Genomic DNA, 19,214 nt, shown 5'->3' with positions numbered 1-19,214 from the left:
GATTTTAATCTGGTGCTTTAGCAAACAGTCAAAATTCTAATCATATATTTACTGTCCTCTGTAAGACTAAAAAGGTATGGACAGATGCAGTAACCCTTCAGTCCAGTAATTACCTGCAGTAAATTTACATGTAAAGAATTAACTGGTCTGTCTCTCTGCAAATCCATACACTTATGGATTTGGTGGAGATATTTGTTGATTCTAAACTAAGCAGCAAATGAAAATACTTCATAAATTATGCGCACACAATTGCCATATTCACCAACTTGGGAAGGATTTATGTGGCTTGAATGTCATATATAAAAAGCAGGAAATTTATTAAAACAAACAAAAAAAGGAATGCTAAACCAATTATTTGTCTGGAATCCTTCATTTCCTTTGCATTCTAAATAGGGAACCTGTTGAACCTCGACAATGTGCATTATTGTGTTTGAGATCAGTCTGAGAAGGATTTTCTAGTGTTTTAATTTGCAACTGTGGAAAGGTGAATTTGGTGTACTTGGTGAAAGGTTCTTTGTTTTCTGTTGAGTTTGGCTAATAGTTGATGACAAAAATTTTACGTTTGACATAAATAACCACTGGAACTAAATATTATAATAAATTCTTTACCCATATGTCTTTTCCTTCTTAAATTTCTTTTAGAACAACTATTTGCAATCTCTATACTATGCCACGTATTGGCGAACCTGTCTGGCTTACCATGATGTCAGGGATCCCAGAAAAGAACCAGCTGTGCCATCGCTTCATGAAGGAGTTCACTTTCTTAATGGAAAATGCCTCAAAAAATCAGTAAGTTGTTTAGTTTAGGGTTTGTTTGTTTTTTTTCGTGCTGTCAGTGTTTAACATAGACTAAGGCTGATGAAATAGCTAGCGGCAGCTAAGGGTATTTCTACGCTGCAAAGGAAGACTCGCAGGGCTTGTGCTGTGGGGCTAAAAATAGCAGTGTAGACGCTTAGGGATCCAACCCGAGCCTGAATGTCTACACTGCTATTTTTAGCCCAGTATCAGGAGTCCCTTGAGCCCAAGTCAGTTGACCTGGGCTCTGAGACGCACAGTTGCGGGGTTTTGTTTTTACATTGTTGATGTACCCTGAAAGTCACAAACATTCTAGTCTGCAAGACAAGAGGAAGACACAAAAAGTCTCTTATATGACTCCTTCCCCTCAATCTCATCAAATCCCAACTCAAGAATAAGCCTTCAAAAGATGGCTATAGAAAACCAGAGATGGTATGAGGGGAGGAGGGAAAACATCCCCTATGAAATGCATTAATCTACCTTTCAAAACCATTGAATAGGAGAGCTGTAATGAACAAGGTCAGAAATTCATGAAGAGCCACTCAGGTGGCAGAGTCTGATCACAAATTGTTAGTAGCCTGGCTTCCACAAAAAGCCAGGGCCTCATGAAGCATTAATGAGGACTTGTGCTACATTAGAACCCACCACGGGGCCCAAAAGGGTAAAGCGTTAAGCGGGTGCTAAGAATTCAGAATAAAAAAGTTCTTGGTTAACTCAACTGTGGAATCTTACAGAGTCACTCTTTCGTCTTCTCTTCTCTTCATCCTCTTCCTCCAAGGCTTAAATATGGGAGATTAAAAAGTGTGGCTTCACTGAAATCCTAAACCAAGCACAAATATGTGAAGTCTGAGAGAGAATAGAACTGCAAAGCAGCTCTTAACTCAAAGAAATGGACAGGAGAAGATCCAGCAGCTGGTCAGTGTAGCTCAGGCATCTGCAAAGGAAAATGTGACTCTGCTGTTCCTCAGAGCCTTTTACTTTTGCCTCTGAGTGGTAATTTCGCAATCCTTATCCCCCTGACAGGAAGGTCACAATTACCGTGCAGCATCGTCCACCTCCTGTAAGTAAGGGATCTCTTGCAGCAGTATGAGTGCCAGCAGACGTCAGTGGAATGTGAAAAGCCCTGATGATTTGTAGAGGGAGTTTAAAATGTTTTTCCCAAAATAAGTTCCAATCGGGATGGAAGCATTTGGCCAAGATTAAACTCCTCAGCCCACAGTCATTCTGAACTGTACACTCTAAGATATATTTTCTAGTGTGGTTTGGTTTGGTTTGGTTTTTGTTTTAAATGGGGCAGGATGGTGTTGTCCTTTAAATGCTTCAGTGAGGGTATTAGCAGCAATGAAGTCTGTGAGCCTGATTCTCCACTATGTCACACCAGTTTTACATTGATGTAACTCCATTATTTTCAATAGAAATGCTCTTAATACACATTGGTGTGGAAGGAGAATCAAACCCAACACCTGTAGGTTTCTAGTTTATTTCCAAAGCTCCATTCATTTATTCCACCTTACTCTCTCCAGCCAGCAATCCAGAGCGAGAGGACTAAAGCCTTTGGGTTTTTAAGATCTACAAAACTGTATTTAAATAGACTCTGTTCTGCTCAGGCCCAGAGGGATCTGGAGGTGGGGGGTATTTTTGGCAGGGGCACCTGAAATTGTAGTCTGGCCAACCATCACCACCCGTTGGTCTGAAGAGGAATCTTGGAATGCCAGGTCCTTGGTCACCTCTCTGCAAATATCTGTAGGAGAAGTGGAGTTATTAACCCTTTCTCCAGCTCACTGGCCTCCTGCAGCTCCTTTGGTTAGCATTGCTGTGGGGAAGAATGTGTGGAAAAACAATATCCAAACAAAAATGCCACTGAAACTCAGAAGCCCTATGAGGTGCTGCTTCTCCTTTAAGATTTGCCAACAGTTGACTGCCTAACAGCTGACTGCAGGAAAATGATGACACTTTGTAGGTCAGAACCTCCCCAGATCCATCATATTTGTGTCTTCCATGTACGCTTTCTCTCTCCCCCAACAAGTGGGACTTTTTAAATGTAAAATGTCCATTCAGTGTACAGTTCTCAACTTACAGTTCTCAAATTACTGTCAGTGCAGTTCAGCAGCAGGAATCTGTGCAGAATACTGCCTTCAGAAAATAATTCAAACAATAGTAATTTACCTTTTCATAATGCTTTAATAGAACAAAGGGTTCTGCTCTGTGGAACTCAGTTTAACATTACTGAGCCACCGGGAGTAGGGATAGAATCTGTAACCCACTAACACTTTAAATTTCCCATCTGATTGGATTAGCTATAGATGCATGATTGTTGTTTGTTTGGAGTGCCATAAGCATACAAAGCACTTCCAACACTTGCAAGATACAAGGTCTCTCTCTGTCCTGAATGACTCAGTTTACCTTTAATATCTTTGCAAAACAAAGGCCTATAAAAACACAATTTGGTTGAAATACAAATGGACAAAAACAAAGAAAATCTTGGAAGAAGGGAAGCATGTAATTTTGTCTTCCCATATTTAGACACAACAAGGTGTCACCTTGATGACTTTTAAAATCCTTTAATGTAGTGTTTCTGTATAAATGCAAATTTAAAATTTGGTTATCGTATGAAGTATGTTGCTTTGTAGGTTTTTCTGTCATGCCTTGATGGAGTGAAAGTAGCATATGACTGATGTTAAATTCAAATCTGCTGTAGTAAAAGTCCTATTTCAGATGAAGAATGGTTTGATCTCATCTTTCAAAGGGATTATTTAAAGTCTTCCCAGTGATTGTTACCCAATTTATATTTGAATGTGAAGCTGGTTTCTGTGCAGTGTCAATAACCATGTTATATCATTACATTAAATCTACTAGTTCTGTTTTTCAAAAAGCTTTTTCACCCAACTCTTTAACTTGGCAAATGAAAACTGTTTTTGCCTGTTAGAGATGCACCTTTCCTGGCTGATAGTTACAGAGCTATGTGTTGATGCCACAGAACTTGGAGCATTTTTTGAAAGCAAGTGACTGTCTCATTTTTAAATTGCATAACTGTTATGCACAATGTCTATCTGTTTTCAGAGTTTGATAGTAACTATAAAGGATCCTTCTTCCTGAGATGTTCTTTTTCATAGATTCACAGATTTTAAGACCAAAATGGATAATTCCTTTAGATCATATTCTCATCTGACTTCCTGTATAACACAAGTCATAGAATTTCATCCCATTTACTCCTGTAATAAAGCCCAATAACTTGTGTTTTGAGAAGATATCATACTTAAGAACTACTGGACAGTGAAAGAGTTGCTAAAGTGGAATGTCAACTTAATTAAAACCCACCCTTTACCTTTAGATGCAAATTCTATAATATGTTTACTGTTTTCTAATAATAAACTGTACTTGCAGTTAGTTCTGTTAGCAGTATGGTACTCTGTGTACTATTAGTAAATATATTCACCAGATCTTTTGGTTTCACAGAGATTTTTTAGCACAATCTATGGCTACAGTAAACAGCTTGCTATGCATGGAATCATTGGTGAATAGAAGTCTCATAATATTGCTAAACTGAGGAATTAAAATGCCCATAATATGGAAACGTTCTACAGTTTTAATTTTATATTCCTTTCAAGAAATGCCTCTCATCTTGGGCAGTACATTTTCTTTTCCAGCCTGATGCATAAAGAAATCCAAGCAGACCGAGTGGTCTTTACTGTCTCTGTGTTCTTATTAGGAAGCTAGCATTCCTGCGTTTTTTAGATTATAGAATTGCTGTTGCTTTAATTCTATGAATGCCTCATTGGAAAAAGTGACACTGAGTGTTTCATTTTCAGATTTTTACCAGCCCTTCTGACTGCAATTCTGACTAACCACCTGGCCTGGGTCCCGACAGTCATGCCAAACGGACAGCCACCTATAAAAATCTTCCTGGAAAAGCATTCCTCCCAGAGTGTGGACATGTTGGCCAAGACTCATCCATACAACCCACTGTGGGCGCAACTAGGTATGTCTTAAACCTCACCAAACTATCTGTTAAAACACCACATAAATGTGTATCAATGCAGTGACTTCTGCTAACCAATCCCACTGATTATTTACAAGTAGAAACCTGTGCCCTCAGACCAAGATACAGCTCTATAGATCAAGCGTACAGAGAGATACTGCATTTACTATATACTATGTAATTACTTTAAGCACTACCATTAGTAAAGCCGCAGCAGAAAAGTACAAAGTCCCTTTTATGTTAGGCAGGGCAAGTCTTACAGTGTCTTGATGGTGATGGGGGATTTTGGTCTCCTTGTGGATCCTTTTAGGGAAACTGCATTTTCTAGCTGCTCGGTTGCTATCCTTGACAACTCAAGTTGGGGGTGGGGCAGTAGAAAACAGGAAAATTACTTACTTAAAAACTTAATAAAAATTAATTTGAATAAGAAACAGCTGTGTCATCAATTAAAGAGACCATGAATGGTAAGGTGCAGTGAATGATTAATGCACAAAACCCATAGGTAATGCTTGGGCTAAGGACCCATTCCGAAGCCCATTAAAACCAATGGAAAGCCTTCAATGGTTCAGACCCTGTGTGTGGTTATTCATGTCACCATCTCATGGCTGGCCAACAGAGAGGAAGATTTAAGACTCCTACAATTCGGTCATATTGCCCCTTCCGGCAGAAGGTCCCCTGGAAGTGGGTTGGTCAGGGGAAAGGAAGACTTAGGTTCCCCTCACAGAATTTCTTCCACTTCGGTATAGGCAGGGGTGGCCTGCAAGAGGCTCACATCCCAGAACTCCAGGAATCTGCTGGAAGCCAGAGCTGTTATTAGGGAGGTGCTGTGCCTTTGCAATGCCCTCTGGCTCCCTGTGAGTCTTCTCCACCTCCTAGTACCCCTAAAACAGCCAAGCCCCCCACTCGCCTGCACAAACAAAACAACCAGAGCAGCTCTGATAAGCATGGGGCTGGGTAGAACTCCTCCCCCATTCAAAATATTGCAGAGTGCTGGGTGGGAGGGAAGAGAAGGCGGAGGGGTAGAGCTGCAGCTGGGTAGTGTTTCTCCCCAGCACTGTCACATTGTGCACTGATGGATGGCACAGATTTACTGTTCCCTCGGCTCTCTCTCCCTTAGGTGGGAGTGGGGTTTGCTCCAGTCTCCTGGGGATGTGGCTCTTTACAGTATTTCAGAGTAACAGCCGTGTTAGTCTGATGAAGTGAGCTGTAGCTCACGAAAGCTTATGCTCAAATAAATTGGTTAGTCTCTAAGGTGCCACAAGTCCTCCTTTTCTTTTTGCTATTTACAGTAGTATCAGGAGCAATCTTATCCCCTCCAGCAGGTGCAGCTGACCCAGCTTCTGCATCTATCTGACCCACTGCCTTGGGTGGACTGCCTGAGCAGGCGGTGTGGCTCCTACAGGTGAAAAGAAAGAGGAAAAAGAGGATCGGTATGGGGCCCCTTTTGCCTCCAGAATGACCATAAAGATGAAATAAACCATCCCTGGCCATGTACTCTCCTTGATCCTCACTTTCATAACCGGTGACAGCCATGAGCAGAGCTGCACTGTAAACACGCTTGAATGAATTTAGTGCTCATTAAAGGTGCTGGATAGAGAGCCCTGGAGACCAAAGTCCTTTGTATCCCCAGAACAGTTAGAGCACTGGCTGTGGCCGCACAAGTTTCCCCCTGCTGCCCTGCCAGTGACTCCAAACCCTGATCTGGAGGAGTCTCCTGCAGAAGTAAAAGCTCAGCTCCGTTTCCGTGATCACTGAATTCTTGGCTTCTCTGCTGAGCTTGCCCGTTGGCTTTTGTGTTGTAAACACCTGCTCAGTAAGAACTGAAGTGAGAGTGTGAGACCCAGCTAGTCGTCATCCACAGACCACTGAAGTGATAACAGAGGATAAATTTCACTGGCTGTAAATCTGGGCCAGGCTTGGCGTAGAGGTGAAAGGTTCCATTGCCTTTGGACTGTAATGGTGAGACTGACGTCGTAACCCCTATCCGGTGTGTAGTTTCACGGTTGCTGTTAAGGCTGTTGCCCATGGAAGGGTCCCTCTAAAACTAATTACCCCTTGAAAAGAAAACATATGTCTTTCCCCCTGAACTCATCCCATTGGGCCTAAATAGGGCAGCTTATATGTTCCTCTGATCAGTGCATCATCTTCCGTATGAGTCAAACAGCACTATTACAATCCTCTGTATTCAATAGAGATACACGTGGCAGAATTTGTAATTCTTTGTAATTTTGGCAACTAATAGCAATTTTTATTTTTAAGCATGTTTTTAACAATTCATAGTTGTGGGAAATTAAGGGGAGTAGTATTAGGGTTCGGATTAGGGCAGCGCTGATAGTGCGGTGGCAGGGGGTTCCCAGAACTGATATCTGGGCTGCAGGGGGCTCCCTGTGCAACAGAGGGGCACAAGGTGCGAGGAAGGCAGTCCTAGTCCAGGAGAGCACAGATCCTTGACCAGGGCCCCTAGGAGTAGCTCCTGGCTGTGGGAGAGGCCACCCTATGGCTAGGGGCTCCTGCCTAGGGGTGGCCTCTGTGCTCCTGAATGTTAAAGTGCGGGGCCGTGACAGCAGGGCCAATGACACTAGATCAGGCTAGATCGGGGCGGGCAAACTTTTTGGCCTGAGGGCCACATCGGGTTTTCAAAATTATATTTCAGGCCAGTTAGGGGAGGCTGTGTCTCCCCAAACAGCCAGGAGGCAGGGGCTGGGCCACACCTATCTGATCCCCCCCGCCCCCGCTTCTCACCCCCTGACAGCTCCCCCGGGACTCCTGTCCCATCCAAACTACCCCTGTCCCCTGATGGCCCCCCCTACCTCCCTTCCAGGACTCCTGCACTATCCACCACCCATGTTCCCTAACTACCCCCGGACCCCTCACCCCGACTGCCCCCTGCCACCCCATCCGACCCCCCCTCTCATTCGTGACTGCCTCCTCCACCCCCAGGACCCCTGCCACATCCAACCACCCCTTCTCCCTGTCCCCTGCCACCCCATCCAACCTCCCCCCTTCCTGACTGCCTCCCCAGGACCCCTGCCCCCATTCAACCCCCCTGCCTTCTGTCCGCCCCAACCCCTATCCACAGCCCTGCTCCCTGCCCACCACCCCCAACTCCTCTGCCCTCTATCCAACCCCCCCGCCCCCTTACTGCACTGCCTGGAGCACCGGTGGCTGGTGGTGTTACAACCATGCCGCCCAGAGCACTGGGTCAGGCCGAGGCTCTGCAACTGCACTGCCCAGCCACCCAGAGCATTGCGCCGGTGGCATGGCGCACTGAGGCTGCGGGGGAGGGGGCGAGCCTCCCGGACCAGGAGCTCAGGGGCTGGGCAGGAGGGTCCCGCGGGCCGGATGTGGCCCACAGGCCATAGTATGCCCACCTCTGCACTAGACCCTTGTGGGCGCTAGATGTGGGCGAGGCTGGGCTTGCCAACTGTTGGTGGTGGTTTTTTTGGTCAATTTCTGTCTTGTGAAATTGTCTAATGATGACTGACAATTTAAAGTCAATCCTGTGTGACAAAGTTCCTCCTCTGCCTTGGTGGGTCCTGTGCTTATCGGTGGATTTGCTCACCTCAGAGGTTCCTGGCAGCCCTCAGTTTGGCCACTTTCATGGCTCAAATCTGCCATTCACTCAGTTAGCCTCATCACTGGCCAGCATGGGGAAAGGAAGAAGAACAATCCCTGCAGTCTCTGCTGATCCACCTAGTGGATCGGGGAACAGGTCAGAGACCTTCCCCTCTGGTGGAACCCACAGTCCAGGTCAACTCCTCTGGTATCAAGTAGGGAGCTGGGGGGATGGAGGGATGGGAGGAACCCAGGCCCGCCCTCTACTCCGGGTTCCAGCCCAGGGCCCTGTGGTATGCAGCTGTCTACAGTGGCTCCTGTAACAGCTGAATGACAGCTACAACTCCCTGGGCTACTTCCCCATGGCCTCCTCCCAGCACCTTCTTTATTCCCACCACAGGACCTTCCTCCTGATGTCTGATAATGTGTGTACTTCTCAGTCTTCCAGTAGTATGCCTTCTCACTCTGTTTCTTGCGCCTCTTGCTCCCAGTTCCTCGCACACACACCACAAACTGAAGTGAGCTCCTTTTTAAACCTAGGTGCCCTGATTAGCCTGCCTGTCTTAATTGATTTTAGCGGCTTCGTGATTGGCTGCAGGTGTTCCAATCAGCCTGTCTGCCTTGTTTAAAGAAAGTTCCTGATTGTTCTGGAACCTTCCCTGTTACCTTACCCAGGGAAAAGGGACCTACTTAACCTGGGGCTAATATATCTGCCTTCCGTCACTCTCCTGTAGCCATCTGGCTTGACCCTGTCACACCTGTCAAGCCTAAATACAGAGGTGCCCAAGCTGATTGAGACAACATTGACACTAGAAACTTTTGCTAGTGTAAAAATATTGGTTAGGAGTGTGTGCTTTGTTTTGTTTGGCAACATTTCTATACCAGCAAAAGCAATAGTGTAGACACAATTGTACCAGCAAAAGCACTTTTTTGCCAGTATAAGCTGTATCTGCACTAGGGAGGTTTACTGGTCTAGCTTTACCCACAAATCTCATCTACTGTTGACCTGGCCTTAGAAAACTAGTATCTGTATAATAACAGCATGATTATTTTAAAGCTGCAAAATATTGATGCTTGCTTTGTTTTCTGTTGTAGGAGACTTGTATGGGGCTATTGGATCACCTGTGAGATTAGCAAAAACAGTGGTGGTTGGTAAAAGACAAGATCTAGTCCAGAGATTGCTTTATTTCCTCACTTACTTCATAAGATGCTCTGAACTACAAGAGACGCATCTTCTAGAAAATGGGGAAGATGAAGCCATAGTAATGCCTGGAACAGTTATTACTACCACACTGGAGAAAGGAGAGGTAGAGGAATCTGAATATGTGCTCATAACAATCCACAGGAACAGAAGCAATTTGCTATCTAGAGAGTCTGAAGAAATGAGAACTCCTAACTGTAGCTGTAAATATTGCAAGTGTCCACTTCTTGGGCAAAATACAGAGGGTGTTTCACATCAAGAGAGAGAATACGCCCAAAATGCCTCTAAGGTGGATCTGGAGACTTCTTCAGATGAGAGCAGGACAATTTCTGTTGCTGACTGCCAAGAAAATGCTGCTGACATTAAGCAGTGCAAGGATAAATTGACATCTTGTCTGGACACAAAATTGGAAACAGTAATCTGCACAGGGTCAACTTCAGTGGACAAATGTGCAATGGCAGAGTCGGGATTAGAGCCAACAGCAGGAACGTGGAGGACTGAGGAGTCACTGGAATCTGGTAACCAGGCCATCAGAGTAACAAGATCAACAGGTATAGCAGTGGAAAAGAAGCCTCCGGATAAGCTCTTGTCTGATGCGTTTCCTTGTAGTACCGCTGAGGCTCAGACAAAGGTGACTTTCCTGATTGGAGATTCCATGTCTCCTGATTCAGATATTGAACTCCGAAGTCAAGCAGTCGTGGAACAAATTGCTAGGCATCACAACCAAGCAGCAATGGAGGAAGGAGTGAGTGCTGCTCAGAACTGTGAAGCAAAACAAACTGTTGGGGACCAAAATAGAGACTGTGGGACAGCTGAACCGTTCCCTCAAGTTGCCAGCGCGCATCAGAATTGGAATCCGAATCCTTACAATGCAGAGAGCATGAGTCTGTTTGATGAGTATTTTACGGATGACGGTTCAATTGAAACCAGGACTATTGATGATATTCCAATGCAAGCAACTGTAGACGTTCTAGATCACGGCAGCAGTTTAGAACTTTCTAAAAAATTAGGTACAACGAACAGCAAACTACCCAGTGAATTTTGTAAGTTTATGGAATCTGATCGCCAGGAGACATGCAAAAAATGCTTTGCTGAGCAGGACCAAAGAGACACAATCTCTATTTGTGTCCCCCATGGGGATAAAGAGAATTCAGAGAAAAAAGTTGCCCCCGGATCTGATTGGGACATTCCAAGAAACGAGAGCTCAGATAGTGCTCTCGGTGACAGTGAAAGTGAAGATACAGGTCATGATCTAACCAGACAAAACAGTAATTACTACGTAGGAGAGCATGAAGATTGGACAGAAGAAGATGAGATCCCTTTTCCTGGGTAAGTATTTTCAACTGTAACCGACACCATGGTAAATATAATCTCTCTCCTCGTTCCTCCATACACATGCCTTGAGGTCCTGCCGCCTGTTTTTGCATCCATGGTTGGAAAGATTCTCTTGGGCTCGGTGGTTGTAAAATGAATTTAAAGAGCATGGTGATCTGGATGTTAACAGTATTAATTATGCATGGCAACCCTGGCTTGTATCTTGTTCCTCTACAGTATTTTATGCACAGGGCTGAATACTTTAAGCTGTCTTTGAACTGAAGTTCCTTTTTAAAATGTGGTTGGACAGCTGATCACGTTTAGAGGCGAGATGATCGGAACGGAAATGTCACACTTGCTCAAGCTGAAATGAGTCAAAATCAGTGCTAGTTATAGTACATGTCCATGATATACCTTTCTTGCAGGTCAAAATTAGTTGAAGTGAACTCTATCCAGCCCAGTATTGCCAATTTTGGAAGGTCCTTGCTAGGTGGCTACTGTTCATCTTACGTACCTGACTTTGTTTTGCAAGGAGTAGGAAATGATGAAAAACTGAGACACTGTTTGGTGTCGGATTTGTCGCATGCGGTGCAGGTAATTAAACTATATCCAATGAAATGTATATTACACAATAAAGAGAGGCAAATATTTCTGAACTGGCAAACCTGCTGGAACTGAAAATATTTATTCTCACAGCTCCATTCTAGTCTCCACACACCCATTTCACTAGTTTCTCAATGCTCTTGTCTATCAGTTGTTACTCCTGAGTAACATGGTTATAGTTATCTGCTCCAGATTTGCACCGTAAGGTCCTGTTGAAGCCAGTGAAGAAGGATCATGCCCTAGGAGAAAAGAGACATTCATGTTAAACCTTAGAGAAATCATGAAGTCTCTCTTCTTTTAGGTGCAGCAACCCCATTGATAGATAGCGTTATGAGATATGGAGTCCGAACTGCCATATAGCCTTCCCCATTTATGTCTCCCAAACAAACTGCTGATGTCCTGAGTGTCTGCAAAGCAGAACTTACAGTGGTGAAATTTAACATTGTCCTCAGAAATACTGGGATCTCCCAGTACTGTTATTTCTTTTTCATAGAAGGTAATGACCCAACGGTGCTGGCTTTGTGGGGAAAAGAGAGACAAACACCCCACCCCCACCCCAAGGCGCATGGGGAGCAGGGCTCTCTGCACTCTGATCTCCCTTTCTCTTCCTATTCTTTCCTATAGAATGGGGACTCTAGGGCACTGTTTCTTCCCTAACAGAGTCCTAGCCGCATAATCCATTATCTGTACTGGGGGAGAGGCTGGAGAATGGGCAGGTTGGAGGGAGGAGTGGATGGGTGGAAGTGCATCATTCCCTACCCCCTCTGGCTCTGTGGAAATTAAAGGAAAAGACATTACAGACAAGGGTTGCCATTTGCTATTGAAGGGCATGATCTTTCTTCCCTATAAGCCAATAGCTTGCTTCAGTGGGAGCAGGATCAGTCCCTAGCAAAGATAAAAGAACACTTTTTCTGTGAGCAGTAAACAGGCCCTCTGGCACGATCCCTTCTGCCACAAAGCCCCAGTAATAGCACCGTTTTATGCGGTTTGGCTACCTGTATCTGTGGCCATTTCCCATAGGGCTATGTGCAGGGAAGGGGAAGAAAACTATCAGATGCATGTTAGCCACTGAGTTGCCCTGCACACCTGGGTGGATTTCACCCATTTATAAATAAAGCCCAGCTGAACTTTGAGAAACCAGTTCAGTATCTCAAAGTGACTACTGGAGTGAAACGAATGCTTCATTCTTATATACCACAAAATAAAGATAGATTTTTTTTTTCTCCCCTAACAAACTTTTAAACTGAACTGATAACATCAAGCACTGCCAGGAATATAAAATATTAGAAAAGATTTTACTCACTGGCTTTCAAATAAAATCATACTGTACCATAGCACCACATTGGTGGTGCTCTGGGTAAAGGGATGCTTTCTCAAGCAGTTAAGCCAAAAATATAATGGGAAAAGGACCAACAGAGTTCTAAATATTTCTTTTAAGAAAAATCCATTGCAGAGAAATATTTTGTCAATGCGCTGTTTGAAGGCACTAGACGAGTGAGTGTGGACTTTGTTGTTTGCTCCCTCTGCTGGTTCTGCAGCAACAGTTAACAAACCTTATCCCCAGAGCTGTTGCTGACAGTAAGGAAAACTTGACTAGTAACAGGAGTGAAACTATTTAAAGTGTCCAAACTGAGTGAAATACAAAAAATAAATAACAGCACACATGGTGACAAGGAAATTAGATTTTGGATGCTTTCAGCTTTAATAACCTAAAGTTTAACAGTTAAAGCTAGTTAGGGGGTTGGGTTTTTTTTAAATATAATTTTAACCTATGTCCATTTAACGTCAGCTCCATTCAAACAGGACACATCAATATTTATTGAATGTCCAATGGGAAACTTTGTGGGCACTGAAACACATATTCATGCTTGGAAGAAGATATTCAATACAATAGAGGATAATAAAAAGAAAACTACTTTGGAAAATGTAGTATTTTTTTCCTTTTAAAACTGTGGTAGCTTTTCTGTTATAAAGATCCATTTTTAAGGGATTGCAGTGTATGTAAAAATGCCATCACTATTCAGGAACAAATTATTTTTGGAAAAATTGAGTTGTCTTTTGTTACTCTCAGACTTAAACTATTGTCTTTGTCTTTTTTTTTTTTTTTTTTTTAAGCATCCTGTTTTGGATGAACCAATTGCAGAGGCTGTTTGCATTATCGCAGACACGGATAAATGGACAGTGCAAGTGGCCAGTAGCCAAAGGCGAATGATTGATAATAAACTAGGAAAAGAGGTGTTAGTCTCTAGCCTTATCTCCAATCTGCTTCATTCCACTCTTCAGCTTTACAAGCATAATTTATCTCCAAATTTTGTAAGTATGGGTGACATCTAAAGGGCTGAATATACTTTGAGAATATAATTTAAATTAGTGTGTTAACGAAGATGCTATAAGTTGATATTTCTCATACTTCCACATAGCCACAATTGGTCATATTGTGCATTTTCTAACTTCCAGTTTTGCCCATTTGGGATATTCAGTTGAACTTTGTTTTGTAACGAAGATAGCTGTCTTTGGTCATGATTTGATTTGCAACCAAAATTTCCACTGAAATAGGTGAGAGTGTTGCTAGAGTAGGACCATAAGATCCATGCTTTACGTAAACAATACTTTTCAGAACAGAAATCTAAACAAAAGTTTGTGTCATTCTTGCTGTGTGTCTTCCCCTGCTATTGCCAGGTGCTTTCAAATAATTATGTACCTTGACGTGGCCCACTAAAGAAAGTAGAATTATGGGGACTGTGTTGTTGTTCTTTGGCATTTGGCTGGTATAGGGGGCTGCAAGGTGATTTGTTTCTGATGTGATTGTTTTCATGTGCTCCTAGTGTGTTATGCACCTGGAAGATCGGCTGCAAGAGCTGTATTTCAAAAGCAAGATGCTGTCTGAATACCTCAAGGGCCAGATGCGAGTTCATGTCAAGGAGCTGGGCGTGGTACTTGGGTATGATCACGTTGTTCAGTACAGTTTCCACATGTGTTTCCCCTATCACAAATCTTCTCTACATGTACTAGTAGGGTTGTCACAGCCACAGGCTCTGCGCTAGTGGATCCCTGTGCAGGATCAGGACTATTAGTTTGACATGAATTTCCCATTCTGGGGCTGTCTCCATGTCTTCCAAGATCCCTCTCTATTCCCCCCCCCCCCCCCCCCGGACTCACCACTCCAGAGTTCATCAGAACCATTCTTTAGGTGGCCAGTCCCTGTTGAAGAACACAAGGCACTTGATACCTCCAGGGTGACATTCCCCACCTGGCACAGAGAACACTCTCTGAATCCCCTCAGTGGGAATGGGGCACAAGCAGAGAGGCCATTTAACGGATCCTAGGAAGGCGATCTCATCACCAGCTCTAAATACTCCATTATGCAGATGGGTATTGGTTGAAGGCTAGGATGCAGGGGTGGGGGGGGGTGTAGCCACAGGCTGAAGTAGTATCTGCAAAGGGAGGAGCTGCAGCACAGTGCCATGGCTTGCCTGAGAGTGGGGAATGAATGAATTCCACTCCCCCCTTTGCTCCTAACTTGTGCTGAGTTCCCCACATAAAGCTCCTTTACTCAGGCTGCGTGCGTGCAGTGGGTAGGACGAATTCCCCCCCCTCCCCCCCCCGTGTATTCCCTTGCCAGCACGGTTAGCTCAGTGACCAAGAGAGCAGGCAGAAATGGAACCCAAGTCTTCTGCATGACAATGAAGATCTGTCAGTGAGTCACCAGGCAGATCGGGAATTAATTTTTATGTCTGTTGAAAAACAAACTAATTGTTCGCATTTTTAATCACACGTGGTGATGTTGCCTTGCCTTCAGAAATGCAAATGTTTTAACTTTACATTGAGAATGACTTGTAGTTTAAAGCTTTATAAATAAAATATAGAAGTTCTCTCCTTGAATAGTCCAACTGCAAATACCTTAGCTTGACATGGATAATATAGCAGTTAATGCACATGTACAGCCCACCTACATTTTGGGTTAGATTTAGTGTTTCTCTTCTTCCTTTTAGGATTGAATCCAGCGACCTCCCTTTACTGGCAGCTGTAGCAAGTACTCACTCTCCATATGTTGCCCAGATACTACTTTAAAATGCTGAAGGGCATAGAGATTAACTTTTTTTTTCTTCCTGGAAATGAAATGGAAGACAAGGAGACAGACATGAAACACACTTGTCCTGGTTTCTTTTCACTGGAGGCAACTGAACTGAACAGCTTGCTGAGCTGACTGGGTCTCCGTCACTGACTGCATATTATACAAACAATTGGAGAGTTCTTTTTATTTTTTTTCTCTCTCCCATTTGGCCATTCATAAAAAAGAATTTAAACTATAATCATAATTGAAAAGCCTGAGTTTGAGGTTACTGAAGAAAACCCAAGATTTTAGAAAAAGCTGAAGAACTGCAAATGGTTTTGGCAGTTTCTGCAAGGAGGCTAATTATGTACAGTGAAAAACAGGGAATGCAAGGAAGAACTGCTTTGTAATAATGTACAGTGCTTTTGCTGATTGTAAACTTTAACAGGAGAAGAAAGCAGCTGTCTTGAGACTGGCTTATACTTATTAGGAGTGGGTTAAGATCTCTAACTCTCAAACTGCAGTGATTTGTAACAACTGCTTTTTCACTAAATAGTCAAATTGTGGATATTTCTCAAAGGCAAAATGATTTTTTGTAAACAGCTTACTAATGACACTCAGCTAAAAATGTATTTGTAATCCGTTTTCAAGCAGCGGGGGGCGCCAACAAACAAACTGGCAAATGTGACTATTTCCCTTTCTTGGCTTGGTGTTGTAACAGGTATTCAATGGCTATAATGTTTAAATGTTGCTTTATAGTGATACTTTTGTTTCATGACTTACAAAAAATAGAAGAAATGCAATTTTGAAACAAAACCAACAAATGCTAAAGAGAGAATGATGATTGAAATTTCCCGGTGGCATCCCAAAAATGCCATGACTATTACCTCTAATATTTTTACAGTCTATAATATTCTGGCAATATATTGTTTTTACAGCAGTCAGTGAGTGAGTGAAATAATGAGCTAGAAATAATTGTACCAAAGCACTGGGGGAGGAAAAAATAGACTATTAACCTTAATTGCTCAGGTAACTAATTGCTATATATTTTTTAAAAAAAAAAAGTTCTACAAATGTGGATGCGTGATTATGCCATTGCACAGAAATATCAAAATTATTTTTAGACAAAATGTCCCAATGATGCAAGTGGTTGTAATCCCTTTTCTACCGACTTGATTAGCTACCAGCAGGAAATGCTGTTTATTCCATTCTCAGCATTTCTCCTTTACTCGCTCACCATTGTTTTGCCGTCAGACATACAGTAGTCGCAAAAACCAGCGGCTGTGGAATCACTCTGCTGTAAGTGATGTGAACGTTCAGCAGGTGGGTGATTATGTATCAAAAGGCGCTACTACCTCAGTTTCACTGGACACTGCGTTCTGTGCTTCTCTGTGCTTGCTTGTCCTAGCAGCCAGTTCACATAGCTAATTACAGTTCTTGTTTTCATTGATCATTTTCAGTATACTGGAGTTCACAGCCTATCCCTAATAAAAGTGAAAGGTACTGGTTCACTCGTTTGCTAAACTATCTTTACCATTCTATAATAGCTCGTTCTTTCTATAAGCCTCTTTTCAATAATGTGTAACATGCTCTCTGTTGTGGTTTGCGGATGTTTTTTAAAAACAAAACAGTCCCCCCCTCCCCATCGAACTTAAAAACAATGGGTGAAATCCCAGCCCTGCTGACATCAATAGCAAAACTCTCACTGACTTCAACAAGGCCAGAATTTCACCCAGTGTGTTTTGGTAGTAGTATAAAAAAATCGTAACTTTAATCTTAAGACTCCGTTCCTACAAGTGTCCGTATGGACAGACTTGCACCTGCACCATTATCCTTGTAGGGTTGGAATCTAACTTGGTAAGTAAGCCAAACTTTAATATGGGCAGTGTGTCCTGAAATTCTGTCTGCATACAAAATCTAATGCTGACTGCTGCAGGGAAGACTTTCATATTTAATATAGTCTGAAGATTTAATTTGTCACTTTGCTTATTGTTTAAATGTCCTCTTTTAAGCACATGATTATATTACATCTGGGTTTTAGAATGAACACAACAAATGTTTAAGGGCCTGATTCTACAAACACACATCAGTAATGTAGGATTGCGTTCTAAAATACGAATTTTAAACTGTTTTTGCTAGAATACAGTATGTAGCCAATAATTACAATTCTGAACATTGTACATAGTTTACAGTTAATATAACCTGATCGCAGTAGTACAACAAGACTTGGTACTACAACGTATTGAGCACTCTGGCCCTGATCCATCAAAGCACTCAAGCACGTGCTTAACTTTAAGCATGTACTAGTCTCATTAAGCACAAATAGTCTCACTGGAGTCAATGAGACTAGCACATGCTTAAGTGCTTTGATGGCTCAGCACCTTGTAGGATTAAGCCCCTAATGAATTATTACAAGTAAATACTCTGTTCTCTTCTGTTTACTCATCACTAAGCAAACTCTGGACATTATTTTGAAATTGGGGTTGACTCTAAGAAACACATGGCCTCTGCCAACACGAAATTAAGTACTTGAGAGAGAAAAAATTGTTATTAAGATAAATCATTTTCAGCTTTCTTCTGCCTAACACAACTCCCTCAGACTGTTTTAATACAATCATTTGTTCAGTCAGTCCTAGACAAAGTGGCCATCTTGCCATCACTGTGGTTATCAGGTCACCAATGCTAGCTCCCCATGTGAGACGAATATCTGAGCTTTAGGTCTAAAACGTATGGACACTTTTCCTAACCATACTGCTGTTGTAATAAATATGCAAATTTAACTTTAGCATGATGGGCAGTGTTCCTGTAACTTCTCTTTTATGGTACATGAGAAATGTGGTACATGCACCTTTGTTGAATAATTTTAAAAAAGGGATCTTTAACAACACTGTAGTGTTGACTCTTTAAAATGTATCACACCTTTTTTGTGTATAAAAAAACTAATCTGTTTGATTTATTTCTTCAATATTCCCAACCTCTATTAATATGTCTTAATTTTTAGGCTGAAAACATTAAGTATACTAAACATATCTACTAGCAAATTTATTTTGTTACAATTGGCAAACACTGGTCTGCTCAAAACAAAATAATAATAAAAAGAACAGGATTTTACACCTTGCATACATTTTCCCTGTTAGTTATGACAGATGTTTTAGGACAATTTGTTTTGCTTTCTCTAAATTATTTAGATGGTGGTATGTGTAAAATGCTGGGTAAAATGTACATATTTGTTATCTCTTTTGTTTTTTGTATATATTTCCCAAGATGTGCACTTGTATTATAATAACCATTCCCAATTTTAGGGGGAAATTGTGCAATAAATACAGTATGTCAGTTTACTTCCTGGTGGGACTCTTTTTTGTTTGTGACTTGTGTGGGTGAAAATACAAACCATGATGACCACAGGTTTGAAACTTGGGTGCCTAATATCAGATCCCTGAAATCCCTACTTTGTCACCTAATTAAATGTTATGATTACCAGAGGTGCAGAGATCACTTAATTCCATGCCTGATTTGGATTTAGGTGTCTAATGTTATGCAAGTCTGAAAATGTTGGCCTCAATATCAGTCCAAAGAGTTGTATTAAGATTTATCCCAGAAGAAAGCTGGCCCGATCATTCTTATTGCAGTGTTGTTGGAGCCATGTTGGTCCCAGGATATCAGAGAGACAAGCTGGGACAGGTAATATCTTTTATAGGACCAACTTTTCTATT

General features: G+C 42.4%; 1 protein-coding gene across 3 annotated transcripts in view; it reads left to right on the top strand.

The window, feature by feature from the left end:
• Window positions 1–18,817, top strand: part of FNIP1 (folliculin interacting protein 1) — a 93,945-nt gene extending 75,128 nt beyond the window's left edge. For all 3 annotated transcript variants that reach the window (XM_084637664.1, XM_084637662.1, XM_084637663.1), the window contains 7 exons: window positions 643–789; window positions 4,605–4,774; window positions 9,425–10,859; window positions 11,270–11,438; window positions 13,563–13,760; window positions 14,273–14,388; window positions 15,440–18,817. In XM_084637664.1, the coding sequence (XP_084493790.1) occupies window positions 643–789; window positions 4,605–4,774; window positions 9,425–10,859; window positions 11,270–11,438; window positions 13,563–13,760; window positions 14,273–14,388; window positions 15,440–15,518 (2,314 nt within the window). In that variant the 3' untranslated portion in view covers window positions 15,519–18,817. The remainder of the gene's footprint in view (window positions 1–642; window positions 790–4,604; window positions 4,775–9,424; window positions 10,860–11,269; window positions 11,439–13,562; window positions 13,761–14,272; window positions 14,389–15,439) is intronic.
• Window positions 18,818–19,214: the final 397 nt, after the last annotated feature.

This window comes from Lepidochelys olivacea (assembly GCF_965140295.1).
Source record: "Lepidochelys olivacea isolate rLepOli2 genome assembly, chromosome: 8".
NCBI lineage: Eukaryota > Metazoa > Chordata > Testudines > Cheloniidae > Lepidochelys > Lepidochelys olivacea.
Note: the sequence above shows the minus strand (reverse complement) of the source record. Positions and strands in the feature narration are given on the sequence as shown.